This window comes from Haemaphysalis longicornis, unplaced genomic scaffold, assembly GCF_048455015.1.
Source record: "Haemaphysalis longicornis isolate Haplotype H1 unplaced genomic scaffold, Haemaphysalis longicornis Haplotype H1 scaffold_3, whole genome shotgun sequence".
NCBI lineage: Eukaryota > Metazoa > Arthropoda > Arachnida > Ixodida > Ixodidae > Haemaphysalis > Haemaphysalis longicornis.
Window position 1 is genome coordinate 157625493 of NW_027526335.1, and position 14236 is coordinate 157639728.

A 14236-nucleotide genomic window follows, 5' to 3' on the forward strand; every position below is an offset into this window, starting at 1 on the left:
TAATGCCAATTGATGTTAATAAGTGAAGTTAATACAGTCAGCGAAGTTAATATAGCTACAGGTAAACCTAGATATAACGGACCTCCACGTAACAAATTGCTAGCTTTAACGAAGGTTTTGAATTCCTGTCGGCATCCAAATTGAAGCCCATGAGTTTTTGACCTGTATGTAACGAAGGCGTTGGGGCGATTAATCTTGATTTAAAGGAGACGCCAAGTTCATTACCTAATGTTTCTGAACTTTTACTGAAAAAATCGGCTGGATAAATGCACTACTTGAGCGTATACTAGCACTAAAGTAAAAAAACCAGCAGCTACGAAAACATCCAGAATCTACGAAAGAACTAAATTCGGCATGATGATGATGATAAAAATAGAAATGCTTATTCTAATAAAAAGAACAGCTTGTGCCATTTTTGTGTAATATAGTAACCACCTCTGGTTTTGCTTGTGTAACGTGAACGCCACATCAGGTAGGGTATTCACGCTGCACAAGTAAAACGAGAGGTGGCTACTGCATTACCAATGGACGACGCCAGGCGTTCTTTTTTACCTGCACCACAAACTTCCGTGCGTTTCCAGGTGTGAGCGCGGTCTCGTTCGAGACACAGGGCCGTATTCTGAGTCCCTCCTCCGCTCTATTTGCTCCCTCCACTCGGCTAAATTGAGGATTCCGGAATTCTTATGAATGGGGAAATTGATTTTAAGGATCTCCTCCTCTTGACGCTCGAGTGGGGGAAGTACTCAGAATACCAGGATACCTTTTAAGTGGTAGGCATTGCTGTCAGTTTGTAGTAGCGCGTCTCCACTACTATCTGTGGTGGCGTTTCGTCGGGGTTTAGTTGTTGCCAAAAGACGAAAAGTTTTCTCTTTTGAAGACAAACTCGGAACTTCTAAACCACCTCCGCCGGCGAGAAAGAAGAATGTCGCCGCCCTGTAGACTATCCTAGCTGCTCCGAGGCAACAATATTGAGAGCGGAAAAGAGCATCAAGTTCACCAAAAGGCGCCTTTTTGGCATAAAATTGGTTACTAAAACAGGTTAACATACCTAAAAGTACCACCCGCCATGGGGTTTAGTGGCTAAGGTGTTGTGCGCTGAGCACAAGGACGCTGTTTTGATTCCCGACCGCAGCGCCCGCTTTTCTGGTGGAGGCAGAAACCATAAACGCCCGTGTGTAAGGAGTTGTGTACCGCGCACGTTAAAGATCCCCAGGTGGTGAAAATTGATCCGGAGCCCTCCAGTACAAAGTGATAGTTAAGTTAGGATTGTGAATGCCGGGGTAGGTGACCTATGTTGTTTTGATCACCGTTTTAGCGCCCAAGCTCATGCGAAAGCTGTAGGCGAAACTCGCACATTTTTTCCCTGTGGAAAAAATCTTTGCAGTGTGAGTTAAACTTCACTCATGCCTAACATTTTCGCTACGTTTATGCTTAATTCTAGCAAGCCTTAACTGGAAGCCTGCATGTAACGAAAACTCGGATATAACGAAAATTTCCGCCCCATTTAACATGGAGCATTAACTGTAGTAAAGAATTAAAATCAACAGCATATTTTGTAGTGCAGCGTAAAACCAATGTTCGGTTAGCAACTTTTTTAAGGGGGCGAGAGGAAGGAGGGGGGCAGGCAGATTTTTCACAGCGCTTAGCAGCAAGACTACAAATCGGCGAGCGCTTTTACAACTGAGCAATGCAATTGCTAGATGGAAGATATTGTGGTAATTTGAGGGACGCTTTCTGCACGAGCGCTATACAAGAAATAGTCATCCAAGCTGCTTGAAATGCTAAAACTAAATAAAAATGTAAACTGGATATACATATATATAAACTTTATATTTTCGATGCTGGTAGTGTTGGCTCGTGGCCGAGTCATTGCATATGGAAAGCACGAATGGCTGTGAATCATGGTGATGCGATTGCGGGAGCTGCGCAGGAGAATATCCGTGAAAGTGTCGTGTATATACGGGATGTGTACCCCACTCAGGGGGAACTGCCCGAGTGGCTCCCAGTTCCCGGTGAGTTAGTTGCTTTGGAAAAACTTTTATGTAAACGTATGGGTAGAAAATAGCTCACCGGTTATTTTAGTGTTTGTGCTGAGACGTGTTTTATGTCTAAGCAGGCAAAAAAGAAAAAGAAAAAAAAGGCTCGTGGCCGACTGGTGTTGAGCGTTAAGCCTGTCGTTTTGCAAGTCGCAAGCTTTAATCCGCGGGGTGGGATTCTTTGTTTGTTACTTTTTAGGAGATGATTTTTTGCCGATGTTTTCTATACTGAATTCACCAGTTTTGTACTGAAGCGTAAATTGCTCCACAAGTGAGTTCACAAACCACGCGCCGACTTACATTGGTGCTCTAGCGAGTTCTCTTTGGCGTGCTGTTGCCATAAGCACCGACTCTACATTGGCGCTCTAGCAAGTTCTCTTTGGCGTGCTGTTGCCATAAGCACCGACTGCTTGCGGGCAGTGGGCACGGGCCCGAATCCGCCGGCCCTTGGTCTGGTGGGAACACGCTTTTAGATACGAATCAGCTTATGGTAGAGCCTGTTCCCTCCACCGTTGTGTGGGTGCCGTTGTGTGGCATCCACACCCCCACTGCGCATGCCTGGCCTGCCACTTCTGATGATGATTGTTGCAGGATGCCCTTAGGGGTTGGCCAACGAAAGAATCCATCATGAAATAGCTTCGCGTTCCACCACCGTCGTCATCTTCCCGTAGGGGAACCCTGAGTACGACACCCCCAAAGCGCATGCCCCGGGCACCAGTGATGATAATTGTGGCAGGATGCCCCTAAGGATTGGCAAACCAAAGAAGCCATCACAAGATAGCTTCGCGTTCAACCACCATCGTCATCGTCCTGTAGGGGAACCCTGAGTGATATGCAAGGCATTCCTCCTCTCCTCTCCGACGCTGCTGTCCTCTCCGCATTGATCCTCTCCTGTCCGAAGCTCCCCTCCTCTACGGGATTGCGCAACAAATGGCAACAGCTTCGGCTCCGCGCGCGATACTGCGAAGCAGCTTTGGATTAGAGACGCGACGGAAGCCGCTGCATACTCCGCTGATGGCGCCATAAGTTGTTTCCCAAAACAGAAACCGAAACTGGTTCATATTGTAATTTTGCACATCGTGCATTCACGTAGAACCTTTAACTGACGTCACTGCTGCGCCAGCAGTTACGTCACTGCTGCTGGTGCAGCTGCCCCAAAACGCAGATAATAGCTTTTCTTCTTTCAGGCTTTATAAAATAAATACCGCCTTATCGCCCGAATAAAACAATGAGAGTGTGTTCTTTCAGCCAGTCTAAGCAGTTAAAGTTAAAACAGGGACTTTACAAATTCACTTCTTTGTCTCTTCAATGCAATGAAGCACGTGCTCAAGCGTATACACGCGTGGTCGAAGGGGTTCAGTATAACTGCGCCTGGCGCACTAAAGAGTAAACCTTATTTTAGAAGAAAAAAAGAAAATAACAGGTGCACAAAGGTACTCGTGCCGATCTAACGAAACCAAAGCGATTAGTTTTCAATAGTGGAAACGTTATTTCATTATTTTAATAAGAATTGCTCTTTGAACCTTTTATTCGTAACGATTTAAGAATGGAAGGCCTCGGTAATATTGTGTTAGGGAAGTCCATGACGCATTAGCCAAGAACCTTCGGCTTACCATGTACCCAGAGCAATCATACTACGTGTATCTCAAGCTTCAGGTATCGGTTGACGACTTAGAAATCAAAATACAGCGTCAGGTCGAACTGCAAGCTCGAAGCTAAGAGTGTTCACACCGCAAGGGCACCATTAGTTGTGCAGCGCCGTATGATAACAGCTTTTAGAGTATGCCTCGTTCTGGCACTACTAACGTCAGTATAACGTAAGCTGGCGCTCACATCCTTATCAGATAAAAACATTTGCTAGAAAGCGCTTTACAAATTGCTCAATTTTAACTTCCAGGTTCGACATTCTAAATGACTTCCGTACGCATCAACAGATGTGTCTAACACATGTTCCCAAGTTAGAAAACCGCAACACGTATACTGCGTCTATCATTGTCAGCTCTGGAGCAATGGAGCCTTGGGGGTTGTACCGATGCGTGCTGGTCTTGCATTTCTGAAGCCTTGCCTTGGATTCCCATTCACGCGCAGATATGGCTCATTCATTTTCAAACTTAAATTATCGGGATTTTTATCCTTCGCACCATTCGTTCCAGCTTCCAGCATTGTCTTCATTGAGGCGGATGTGTTCTAACTAGGAAGAAATTGTATATTTCGCAATATTAAGCCTAATAAAATTCTGACATATATTAAATAGTGAAACCACAATACGTTTTTTATAATCATTGATGCGGTGCTGAAAGACACATTTGGAACTAATCCATTTCACAGAGAAAGCTTAGCTGGCGAGAAAGCAGTCATTAATACTTGGGAGCCTAGACGGAGCTCCATTGAAGTTTCTAAAATACAAACCTCACGTATAGGACGATATTTTGTTTTTAAACGCAGAATACAACAATGTTTATCTTTGGATATCTAACAAGATGTCGTGATGATTTGTTTAACCAATGCTGTGTCAGAAGCTATATAGTACAGAGAATATTTCGGGAATAATTATTGTGAAAATTCAAAGATTTTTGAAATGCATACAGCGCAGAAACTTTTCTTTACAGGGTCTTTTTTCTATGGGCCCTGCAGCGGGCTTTGTTACGGCAATCGACTTTTCAACACTGGACGAAAGGGAATTTCAAGAGATTCACGTTCCGGATCCAAAGAACACACTTTTGGGAGTTTGCTACACATCGGGGAGCACGGGTCTGCCTAAGGGAGTGGAGATATCTCACTACAACTACGTGGGCGCCTTCTACACGTGCCGGTAATTTGTCTATATAAGCTAAATAAGAATGCCATTGCGGCTTTTGAACCCGTTCCATTTTATACTTCAACTTACCTTATTGCCTCAGGTACCTATTGAACATAGGGCTCGAATTAGTGTACTTCGTGATTACGTGAACCCCAGCATCAGCCCGAAACGGGGAAAAAGACCTTGGTGCCGTAGTTGGCCCAGCGTGGCATAGAATGTATGAAGCTGCGCCAAGTACACATAACTCGATAGTTTGGAGTAGATACTATTGTCCTCTCGGTGAGAGTATATTTAAGAACTGTCTAACCTTCGGTCACAAAGTCGCTATAGCTTCCTGCTTCTTGTACATCTTTGGACCTTAGTTGATAATAGGGTGCCAGTGCTGCCAAGTTTTGGGAAGGGGGTTGGAGCGTTGTGTAACCGAAATTACCAAGACAGGTAACAAATCCCGGGCGCTCTACTGCCCAGACAATGGGTTAACGTTAGCTTATTGAAGGCAAAACAGTGTGACCCAAGCGGATACGCGCATTGTGTATGTCATAGAGACAGACGAATTACTGAGATGCATTCGAACATCTGGTCTAAAAAGCGTATATTTAGACGTGTGTGTGCAAGGAGCTGCCGTTGTGTGGACGTTCAGGTCAAAAGATGTGTCACGTAGGTCTCTTTACATTTGTGGCTTTTATTTCTCTGTTTTCCCACAACGATCACTCGAATATATCATTGACAAGAAGTGTGTACAGGAAGCAGTGAAAGCTTCTGTTTTTGCTGATGTTTTAACAGAATCCGTCTCACTGAGCTTAATCCGAGAGATAATTGGAACTCTCACAAAGGCTGATAGAAAGAATGACAAAGAAAAAGCGAGAGGCAGGCAACATCACCACTAAATCCAGCAGACATGAGAATAGTAACGGTTGCCCAGGAAAACAAAGGTAATGCAGAGTTATTTGGGAGGAAGCCTAAAGGAGTAATTTGAGCTGAAAAACACGTCTTTGCAAGTAGCGAAAATATAAGACATGCAAATATAAAAAATGAAAGAAAACCTAAAAAAAAACAATTCACCTGCGAGGATAGGCGACAATACACTAAATATGAAGAGAAGAACTGAAGCAAAAAGGACCCGAAAAAAAATGCAAAAAAAAGAAAGTGGAGGGCGGCTGTATATCAATGAAGATATGATACCACTGCAGGCTACAGTAGTGGTTTGAGCATGCTAATTACGACAGACCATAGGCTGGTTTCGAGATAGAACGTAAGAGTAGGGCACGCAAGGGCGATTGGAGAAGGCCTTCAATCAGTAGCGGCCAAAGGAATAGAAACGACTGAAAAGGGGAGTGATTGTAATCATGATTAAGAAAAATACAATCCAACCATTCGAAGCGTGCAACAGTGACCTGAGCAAACTAAACAAAAATGTAGCAAAGTGTGTTTACTTCAACGGCGTATGTATAACAAAGAGAAGGCAATGACACACTAGAGAAGGGATAATGACGATGGCGGTGAAAGGAACATTGCACCTCTCACGAAACAATTCGGTATGCATCTACTGCATCCAGTACAATGTGTTCTTAAAGGACAACCTCAGTGGCAGCTGTTAATCATAGCCGCCCTCCAAAGTACGCCGCCAAAAAGATGGAAACGCCACACCGCAGGCGAAAAGCCTGGCTCTCGCTGCTGCTAGCACCTCCAGCGGCCGACACCGCTAGAAACGTCACGACGAAAAGATCACAAATGTGAGATATATCTTTATTGTGACAAAGACAAAGTTGTAACAGAAAAATTTATAATCACCCTAGAGCTAATATACACGTACAGAATCTCACAGGTTGAAGATAAATGTTGTGCTTTTGCAGTGCCACACGTAAGCACTCTTGCGTGTTTCTTGGAATTTTTTTGTAATGTTTTCGGACAAAGTTTCACACGCGCACGTTTAGATTCACATTTTTTCCCTGCAGCAAGCGATTTGTCGTTCCCGTGTAGTGTAGTCAAAGCCACGCGGAAGGGAACGCGAGTAAAAAGAAATAAATTAGGTCTAGCCTTGGAGGGTGAGGAATCGAAAAGGTAGAAGAAAGAAGAGAGAATTTCGCAACAAATACAAGGGGCGAGTGCCAGAGAAGAAAACGTTTATAATTACTTATCTAGCCTTGTGAAAATTCCTAGTCTTACCTGCCGCGGTGGCTCAGTGGCTAAGGCGTCGTTCTGCTGAGCGCGACGACCCGGCCGCAGAGTCCCCTTTTTGTTGGAGATGAAAAGCAAAAACACTTGTGTTTACGAGATTTCGGTGCACGGTAATGGCCACCAGGTGGTCAAAATAATCAGAGCCCTCCACTACGGCGCACCTAATCGCCTGCATTGTGTTTGCGGGTAAAACCTATACAACCAATAAATTCCTGGTCTGCACTTTTAGCAATTCATCTGAAGGCGGCGTGCTCCATGAGTCGCTGCAACGCCGAAAATGAATCTGACATTTTGTTAGTATGGGGCTTCGATGCGCGTTCATTTAATGACGGTGGTTTTGAGCCGTTGCCGGGGCTGGTATCACCCCAGTAGCCTTCGCTGCGTTGTTGCCGCTCTTTTGTACGAGTGACCAGTCCACATTGCTTAACACGTATTGTTGCGGCGGCGGCACGTCTTTCGGTCGTCCAGTTTTATGATTTAAGAGGCCCTAAATGGGTCCCCATTGCAAGCGCGCTATCGCTAGATAAGCGTTCTTTTCTTGCCTTGTTTACATGCGAAGTTTTGCCACCATTCAAGGGAGCTTTGAGGCAGCTTTTTTGCCTCTTACGTGTCCTTTATGACGCAGCTGACAGCGAAGACTACACCGTCGCTGTTGGAGGGCTCTATCTAGAGTTTCTGTATATAGCTCCCCTGGGGGAGCAGAGTTGTGCGTCCATCCGCCATCTTAAATTTCAGGTCGTGCGGGAAAGCCACCCATGTCGCATGTTCGAACTGCCGCTGGGCCGCCGCGCCAGCGGCAGCGGCGGGGAGGAGTGGTGAGGAGCTGCGCGTACAAATAATCAACCGAATGGACTCAGAAAAACTTGTAATTTTTTGGCATTTTGCATCTATGTGCTCGTTTGTTTGCTGGTAACACAACGCGCATAATGCCTTATTACGGATGCGCTACCAAGGGCACCTTCTCTACCTAACCGGACGTTTCTGTCCCGGCGTCACCCCCATTTCCAGGAAATCGGTGTGTTTAGTGTGTTTGTAGTTTGAAATGCCCAAAGGCATTGTTGATGCTTTCTGGAACATACATAGATTTAATTTGCAGAAAGAAGAGGTCATTTGTCATTTTCGGCGTTCTTCCTCAAAGCATACTGGCCATATTTTGGCCGTGGCTTTGTTCTTATCTGAGACCAATGTCAGCATCAGCTCCCCACCGCCTGTAGCTCTCTAACTGCACAAAATGGAAAATGGAAGCGAAGCCACACAAGCAGGGGTTGGCACTACACTATCGAGAGTGTAAAAGGGGCTCTCGCGACAGAGCTCCCAGGAGAACAAAGCTGCAGCGGAGCAACCCACTGGCTCTCGGCGTTGGCGTTCCAGAGTCACGCGTTGGAAACCGGGACGCTCGCCGCCGAGTCTGTACACAAAGCAGCCGCATCGGCGGATTGCCTCGAAAGCGCGTCATCCCTATTTCATATTTGCCGCGCTTTCGAGGCGCTTTTTCAAAGAAAGTGCTACGAGTTGTGCCGCGCCTCCGCCAGATGGCGCCACGGGTCCCGCGACCGAGAAAGACGCAGTGAAACATCCCCCTCGAGAGGGGCACGATCAAATGCAGAGCATTTCCGGGGGCGCACGACGTTAGGTAGTTTGCGTTACGTTAATGTTGTTGCACTTGTGGCAACTGCTGACGAGAGAGCGCTCGTCAGCAGTAATTTGAATGAGTCAACGATATAAGGCGCGTTCGGACCTTCCCATTCTGTGTCGGCTTTGTGGCGCAGTGGGTAGAGTACCATGTACATTGCGTTCCGCCCGCAGGGTCGAGGGATCGAAACCGGCGCCGGATAGTATTTTTTTTATACAGTAGGGAGGGGTGCGGTGCGGACTACGGACGTCACCGCGGGTGACATCGTGAGTTAATGAAATGCTCTGCATTTAAAACTGGCGCGCGATTCTCGGCTGCTTATCAGCTGAGCTGTCGCCGCTGCCGCCGCTTCAACAACCGCCGATGCTCACTTGAGCAGAACTAACTCAATACGGGGTCTTTTGCGCAGCACTGAAAGCCGGCTTTCCTCTAGGATTGGAACCCGCGGCATATGGCAATCAGACGCGCAACTCTTGCGCTAAGCGATATACAGGAAGTCTAGTTCCATCAAACGCTGCCGCCAATAAGCGTTTCCGGCTCTGAGGAAAGCGGCAGGTGGTTTCGCCGGCTCGGGCGGCGTCTACGATGGCGTAAATGCGGCATGCCGTATTTTTGTCGGGAAGAATGTCCATCGTGCCCGTCCGTCAGACGAGCTTAGCTAAGGTCGTTGTTATAGCGCGTTGTTTAAAAGATATGAGTAACGTTCACAAACAATGAGCGTAGAAACACTACGCACGCGACCGCGACGATGATCTGTCTTCACGGTGAACATGGACCGCGCACGAAAAGGCACACACAGCATCAGCTAAAACTCCTCGCCGCCTGTCAGATCCCGACTATTGCCGAAAATCAGTGTACAAGTGCGTGAAAGGGGATGATAATGAGGATTGTCGGCGGTGCTGCTTCATAAAACGGTGACCGAATAACTGCGGTGATGCTAAACCTGGTATTCTGAATCGTTCCTCTGCTCGATTCTCCGGTGGAGTAGATCCTTGAAATAGATTTTCCCATGCATAAGCATTGCACATACCTCCCCTCAGCCGAGTGGAGGGAGCAAATGGAGTGAAGGAGAGACCCAGAATACGGCCCAAATTCTTTGTTGCACGACGCTGCCTCGGGGAGACCTGTTCGTAGCGACAGCGCACGCATGCATGAAACCCAAGCGGGCCGCTAGTCGTAGGTGGAAATCTTGAATTATTGCCTTCAGCGAGCATGTTGTTTCGGGAGCCCTCCTATCTGGTCTTCAAACGGTAGTTTCCCCTATCCTAGAACTTACCTGCCATCGCTAGCACGGCCGACGCGAAAAGCGGGCGCCGCCGCCCGTACCAGGCGCAGCATGTGCGCCGGCTGCTAAAAATGATGAGATGAACCGTACAAACAGCAGAGCGAAACCGATTCCTGCGCGTACCTCGGAGCGCAAGCGCCCTCACAGGTGTTTCTAGGTTGTTTTTCTAGAGCTTATCACCTCGTAGCATCAACAGACGTTTGAGGAGCGAGGAAAGCGTGTAAACTCCAGGCCTTATAGCCTTCGCCACCCTACTTAGGACCCCTTCAAAGCTTTTAGTGTGGAAGCGGGCGTTGGGGCCCCTCCACAGCCAACCATGTGACGGCCTGGAGTTGCACAAAATGACACAGTGGGCAGGAATATATCCCACTCACTCGTATAATATCGCAGCTGAATATAAGTGGTGGAAGAAAATTTAAAACGAGAGTACATTGCAAAAGGCCAAAATAGTAAAACTTCACTATCAAGCTAAAATAAATTTTCACTTTACGCAAAGCATTAAGAAATCTCTCAAAAATGATAAGATCCAAAAAAGAAAAAAAAGAAAAAGTATTTAAAATGAACTGCGACTGCAATACTTCGTATTTTCACACAGAAGCGTCCTTGGCACAGTTCACTTCTTTTTACTTTGTGATAGGCTGAACGGAAATAATTAATCGAAGGAAATGACTAAAGAGGACAAATGTAGAGAAATAAGAAAGCTACAGAATAAAAAAGCGAATTGAAAATCTTTATGCCTTATAAACAAAGCTCTCAAAACAAAAAATGAAATCGAAAATTCTGAAAATGAATTAACCGTGCACCATTGTGCATTTTCACGGAAATACATTACTGGTGAAGGTAATGTATTTTATTGTTATAATTATTTTAAAACGGAGATACTTGGCTGAACGGTATCACGAAAACCAGTATATCCCAAAAGTATCAAATATAATTTGAGAAATGAACTAAACAAATCAAAAACATGTGCTCTATACGGCGCCTTGACGCAACAAACACAATATATAAGAACTCTGGAACACCTAACTGATACGCTATCACGAAATTCTAAGAACGCACCGCCCGTTAACACATTGCTGTTGCATAAAAATGAATATTGGGCGAAGATAACACAAGCAATCGTTACAACAGCGTAAGTACAATTCTCTCGGCGCTTTATAAATAATAGTTCTCAAGGAAAAATATAAAATTTTAAAATTACGTAGCTCAATCAACAATATCCAACTTCAACACTATCCTCATAATATAGAGAAAAAAACCACCAAAGCCGACCTAAAAACACCCGCACGTTGCACTACGCCTTTCACGTTAAAAATATAGCAAAATCATCAAAATTAAACCGCGCAATCTCAGTAGTAGTGTAAATGTGGCTCAACAAAAGAACAAAAACCGCAAACAAACACCAATAATCAGACACATTTGGGCACTTGGAAAAATCACTGGCTATGGAAACGCAAAATGATAACAAGCGGAGTCATAATACGTACCCCTGCGTAGACCTTTCTCTGAATTTCTGCATACTTTTTTTTCTCTCCCGTGGCTGCTGTGGGCCCCCATTTTGTTTCCCTGATTCACTCATGCAATATTAAAATCATTCAACTACCAATGGGTTTCCCGCAGTGAGGTTTTGCCATGGAGAACGACCGAAATTTCTCTTGGTTCCAACCCTATCACCCACCTTTCTGGACTGCTGTTTCAAATATTTCCTGTTCTCAACGGCGCTGTGGGTGCTGTTGTGTCCGCCACGTCAACCCCAATTCAACTTATGGACGCCATCGATAGACACAAGGTGGGAATCTTTCGCATTCGTCCACAATAGTGATAGCTGTGCGCATGTCTTAGGCTTCAGCAGGTTATGTAAAAGGGATACTAAGAGGCTGATGGGGCAATTTTAACGTTTAACTTAATTTCAGCTTCGTATAGTTGTCATCTGTGCTTCGAAGATAGGCACTTAAAATTAACTTTGAAATGTAATTCACCCTTTAAAATAACTTCGCAAGGGAAACAGTAAAAACACGATTCACAAAAGATGGCTCCGTTGTGTCATGTTGTACAAAAAATGAAGGCTTAAGTCTTGTTTTTACTAGCGTCGCACAGATGGCATATTTTCCAAAAAAGCGTGCACACCATATGATATTGCCAGGAAAACAAGTTCAAAAGCTTTAGTGAATATTTCTCTGTTGGGCACAATCCTTATTTTTACTACCATCTTTATGATGTTGCAGTAATTCCGGGACTCACGGCTTGCCCTCGATAGTACAGGGCCCATAGAAGCAGTAATGATGGTGACCTAAGCAATAAAGCGAAAAAATCCCACACATATGTGCCTAGTCTTTGCGACGAGTAGCGACGCCAGAGGTTTCCAGACGTAATTCTTTCAGCTCGTTATGAAATAGCTACAAAGGGTACGGTTCGTTTTCCACTTTTTCTCTCCCGAAATTCTAAGATCGTGTTATGCGGTGTTTCTTATATATTTTAGTGGTAGCGCAGCGTCGAATATGTTCGGCAATTTGCTACTGATGTAAGCGTCGTAGCTGCCGCGCACAGAAATACGATTGATTGATTGTAGGGTTTTACGTAAGGACGCAAGGCAGGCGGTGAGGCGCGCCGTAGTGGAGGGTTCCCGACTAATTTTGACCACCTGGGGGATCTTTGACGTTCGCCGTAATCTCGTACAAACTGGCGTTTTTGATTTTCGCCTCCATCATAAAAGGGGCCACCGCGGCCGGTATCGAATCCGCATCCTCGTGCACGCAGCACAACGCATTAGCCACTCAGCCACCGTGGTGGGTAAACAGAAATACGTCTACGAGTCCCGATTTATATTAAAAGAAGGCCTTTCTCCCATTTTTGTCGTAAAGCGACGTAATTCGCAGTATTTTGTGCACGTGTGAACGGCTGGATTATGTCAGTTATAGCTTCCATGTTCCTTAAATGCGTGCACTCCAAGTACACGAATACAGGTGAAGCAAGCACGTAGCTTTCGAACAGGCATGAAGATAGACAAGGAAACAAAGCACGTTTTGAAAGATAGCGATTGATGTGATGCACTTTTTAAAAATAATGTGACTACTTGAATTGTTCTTCCCTCGCCAAATAAAACATATAATCATATAATAGCGCCACGATGTTTTGAAAAAAAAAGCTGTCGTTATATAACGCGGTTAAACCAAATCTGTCAAGCTATAACTGTGTTTTTACGCGGAAAGCCTGCAGCGACAGGTCAAGTAATTGTACCGCAACGCTGTCCTGCGCAGTCGCCGGTGTCGTTTCCTGTATCCTTTTAAGACTGCCCGCGCACTTACTCACTTTCTTTATGACCCTTCCCGCACCTCCCCTGAGGAACGAAAATCGTTTTCATGCTTTTACTCCGCACAAGCGCACCATTCGCTCGTTTGACCTTGCCTGAGCTCGGAGTTGAGATTACCGCTATCTGCAATTTATGCAATGACGTGGTGCAACAGAGGAATCGTTTTAGAACCGACGCCCTTTCGCCAGTTCAAAAATGAAGTTAGAGTCGCATAGGTCGTCATCGTAATGTATATTTATCATTGTAGTTATAGTACATGCCACTGAATGCAGTGATAGTGGGCAACCAGCGCTTTAGCTTCCATGAGTTGGAAATATCCGAAACTGCAAAATCAGTTATTGAGGCGCCGCGCATGAATCTGATACCGGAAGCCATTGCGCGAGTACCCACGGCTTTCACGTCTTCTCCATAATCTTCCCAATGACTTCCGAAAGCGTTGTTTCGGATATCTTCTACGCCCCTGGCATCACCTTTCTCTTGTGAGGAATGACGAGATGCTGCCTTCAGGAGCTGCAATCAACAGCTGGCGAGCTCGCCGGATGTTGATTTGCGGGTTGTAATATTCTGGGAAGTTTTCGTGATCCTGAATTGAGCCCTAGTCAGTCCTAGGGGCTCGCTTACAAAGACGAATGCAACGCCACAGGAACACAGAGAAAGGTTTACCGCATGTACTGAAGCCAATGAACTTTCGTTGTTTTTTTTATTATTCGGTATTTTTAGGTAATCGTGTAAACATGGCAATAAAGTTACCACCACTTGCTACGATATGGCCTTTGACTAATCCAGAGGTTAGAAAATATACCAATTGCACAATTACGCATTCATGTGAAATATCTCGCGAAACACCATCCCTCAAAAGTAACTGGAGGAAAAAATTTTTGAGTGCTTGGTACAACATTTCAGAGTGTTTTCGGAGTGTTTTGCCACCGAATTGGCCTTCATTTGTTTTGTGGCTTACATTTGGGTTTGTTTGTTAGTGTATTATCTATAAAAC

The 14236-nt window shown here is 45.3% G+C and overlaps 1 protein-coding gene across 1 annotated transcript in view; it reads left to right on the top strand.

Annotated features, from left to right (window-relative positions):
- The window catches only part of LOC144175501 (putative 4-coumarate--CoA ligase 1), a gene marked incomplete in the record, with an annotated part of 354765 nt that overhangs the window by 323015 nt on the left and 17514 nt on the right, over nt 1-14236 (top strand). The window contains 2 exon segments of the mRNA XM_077704581.1: nt 4646-4848; nt 11553-11721. Of these exon segments, the coding sequence (XP_077560707.1) occupies nt 4646-4848; nt 11553-11721 (372 nt within the window).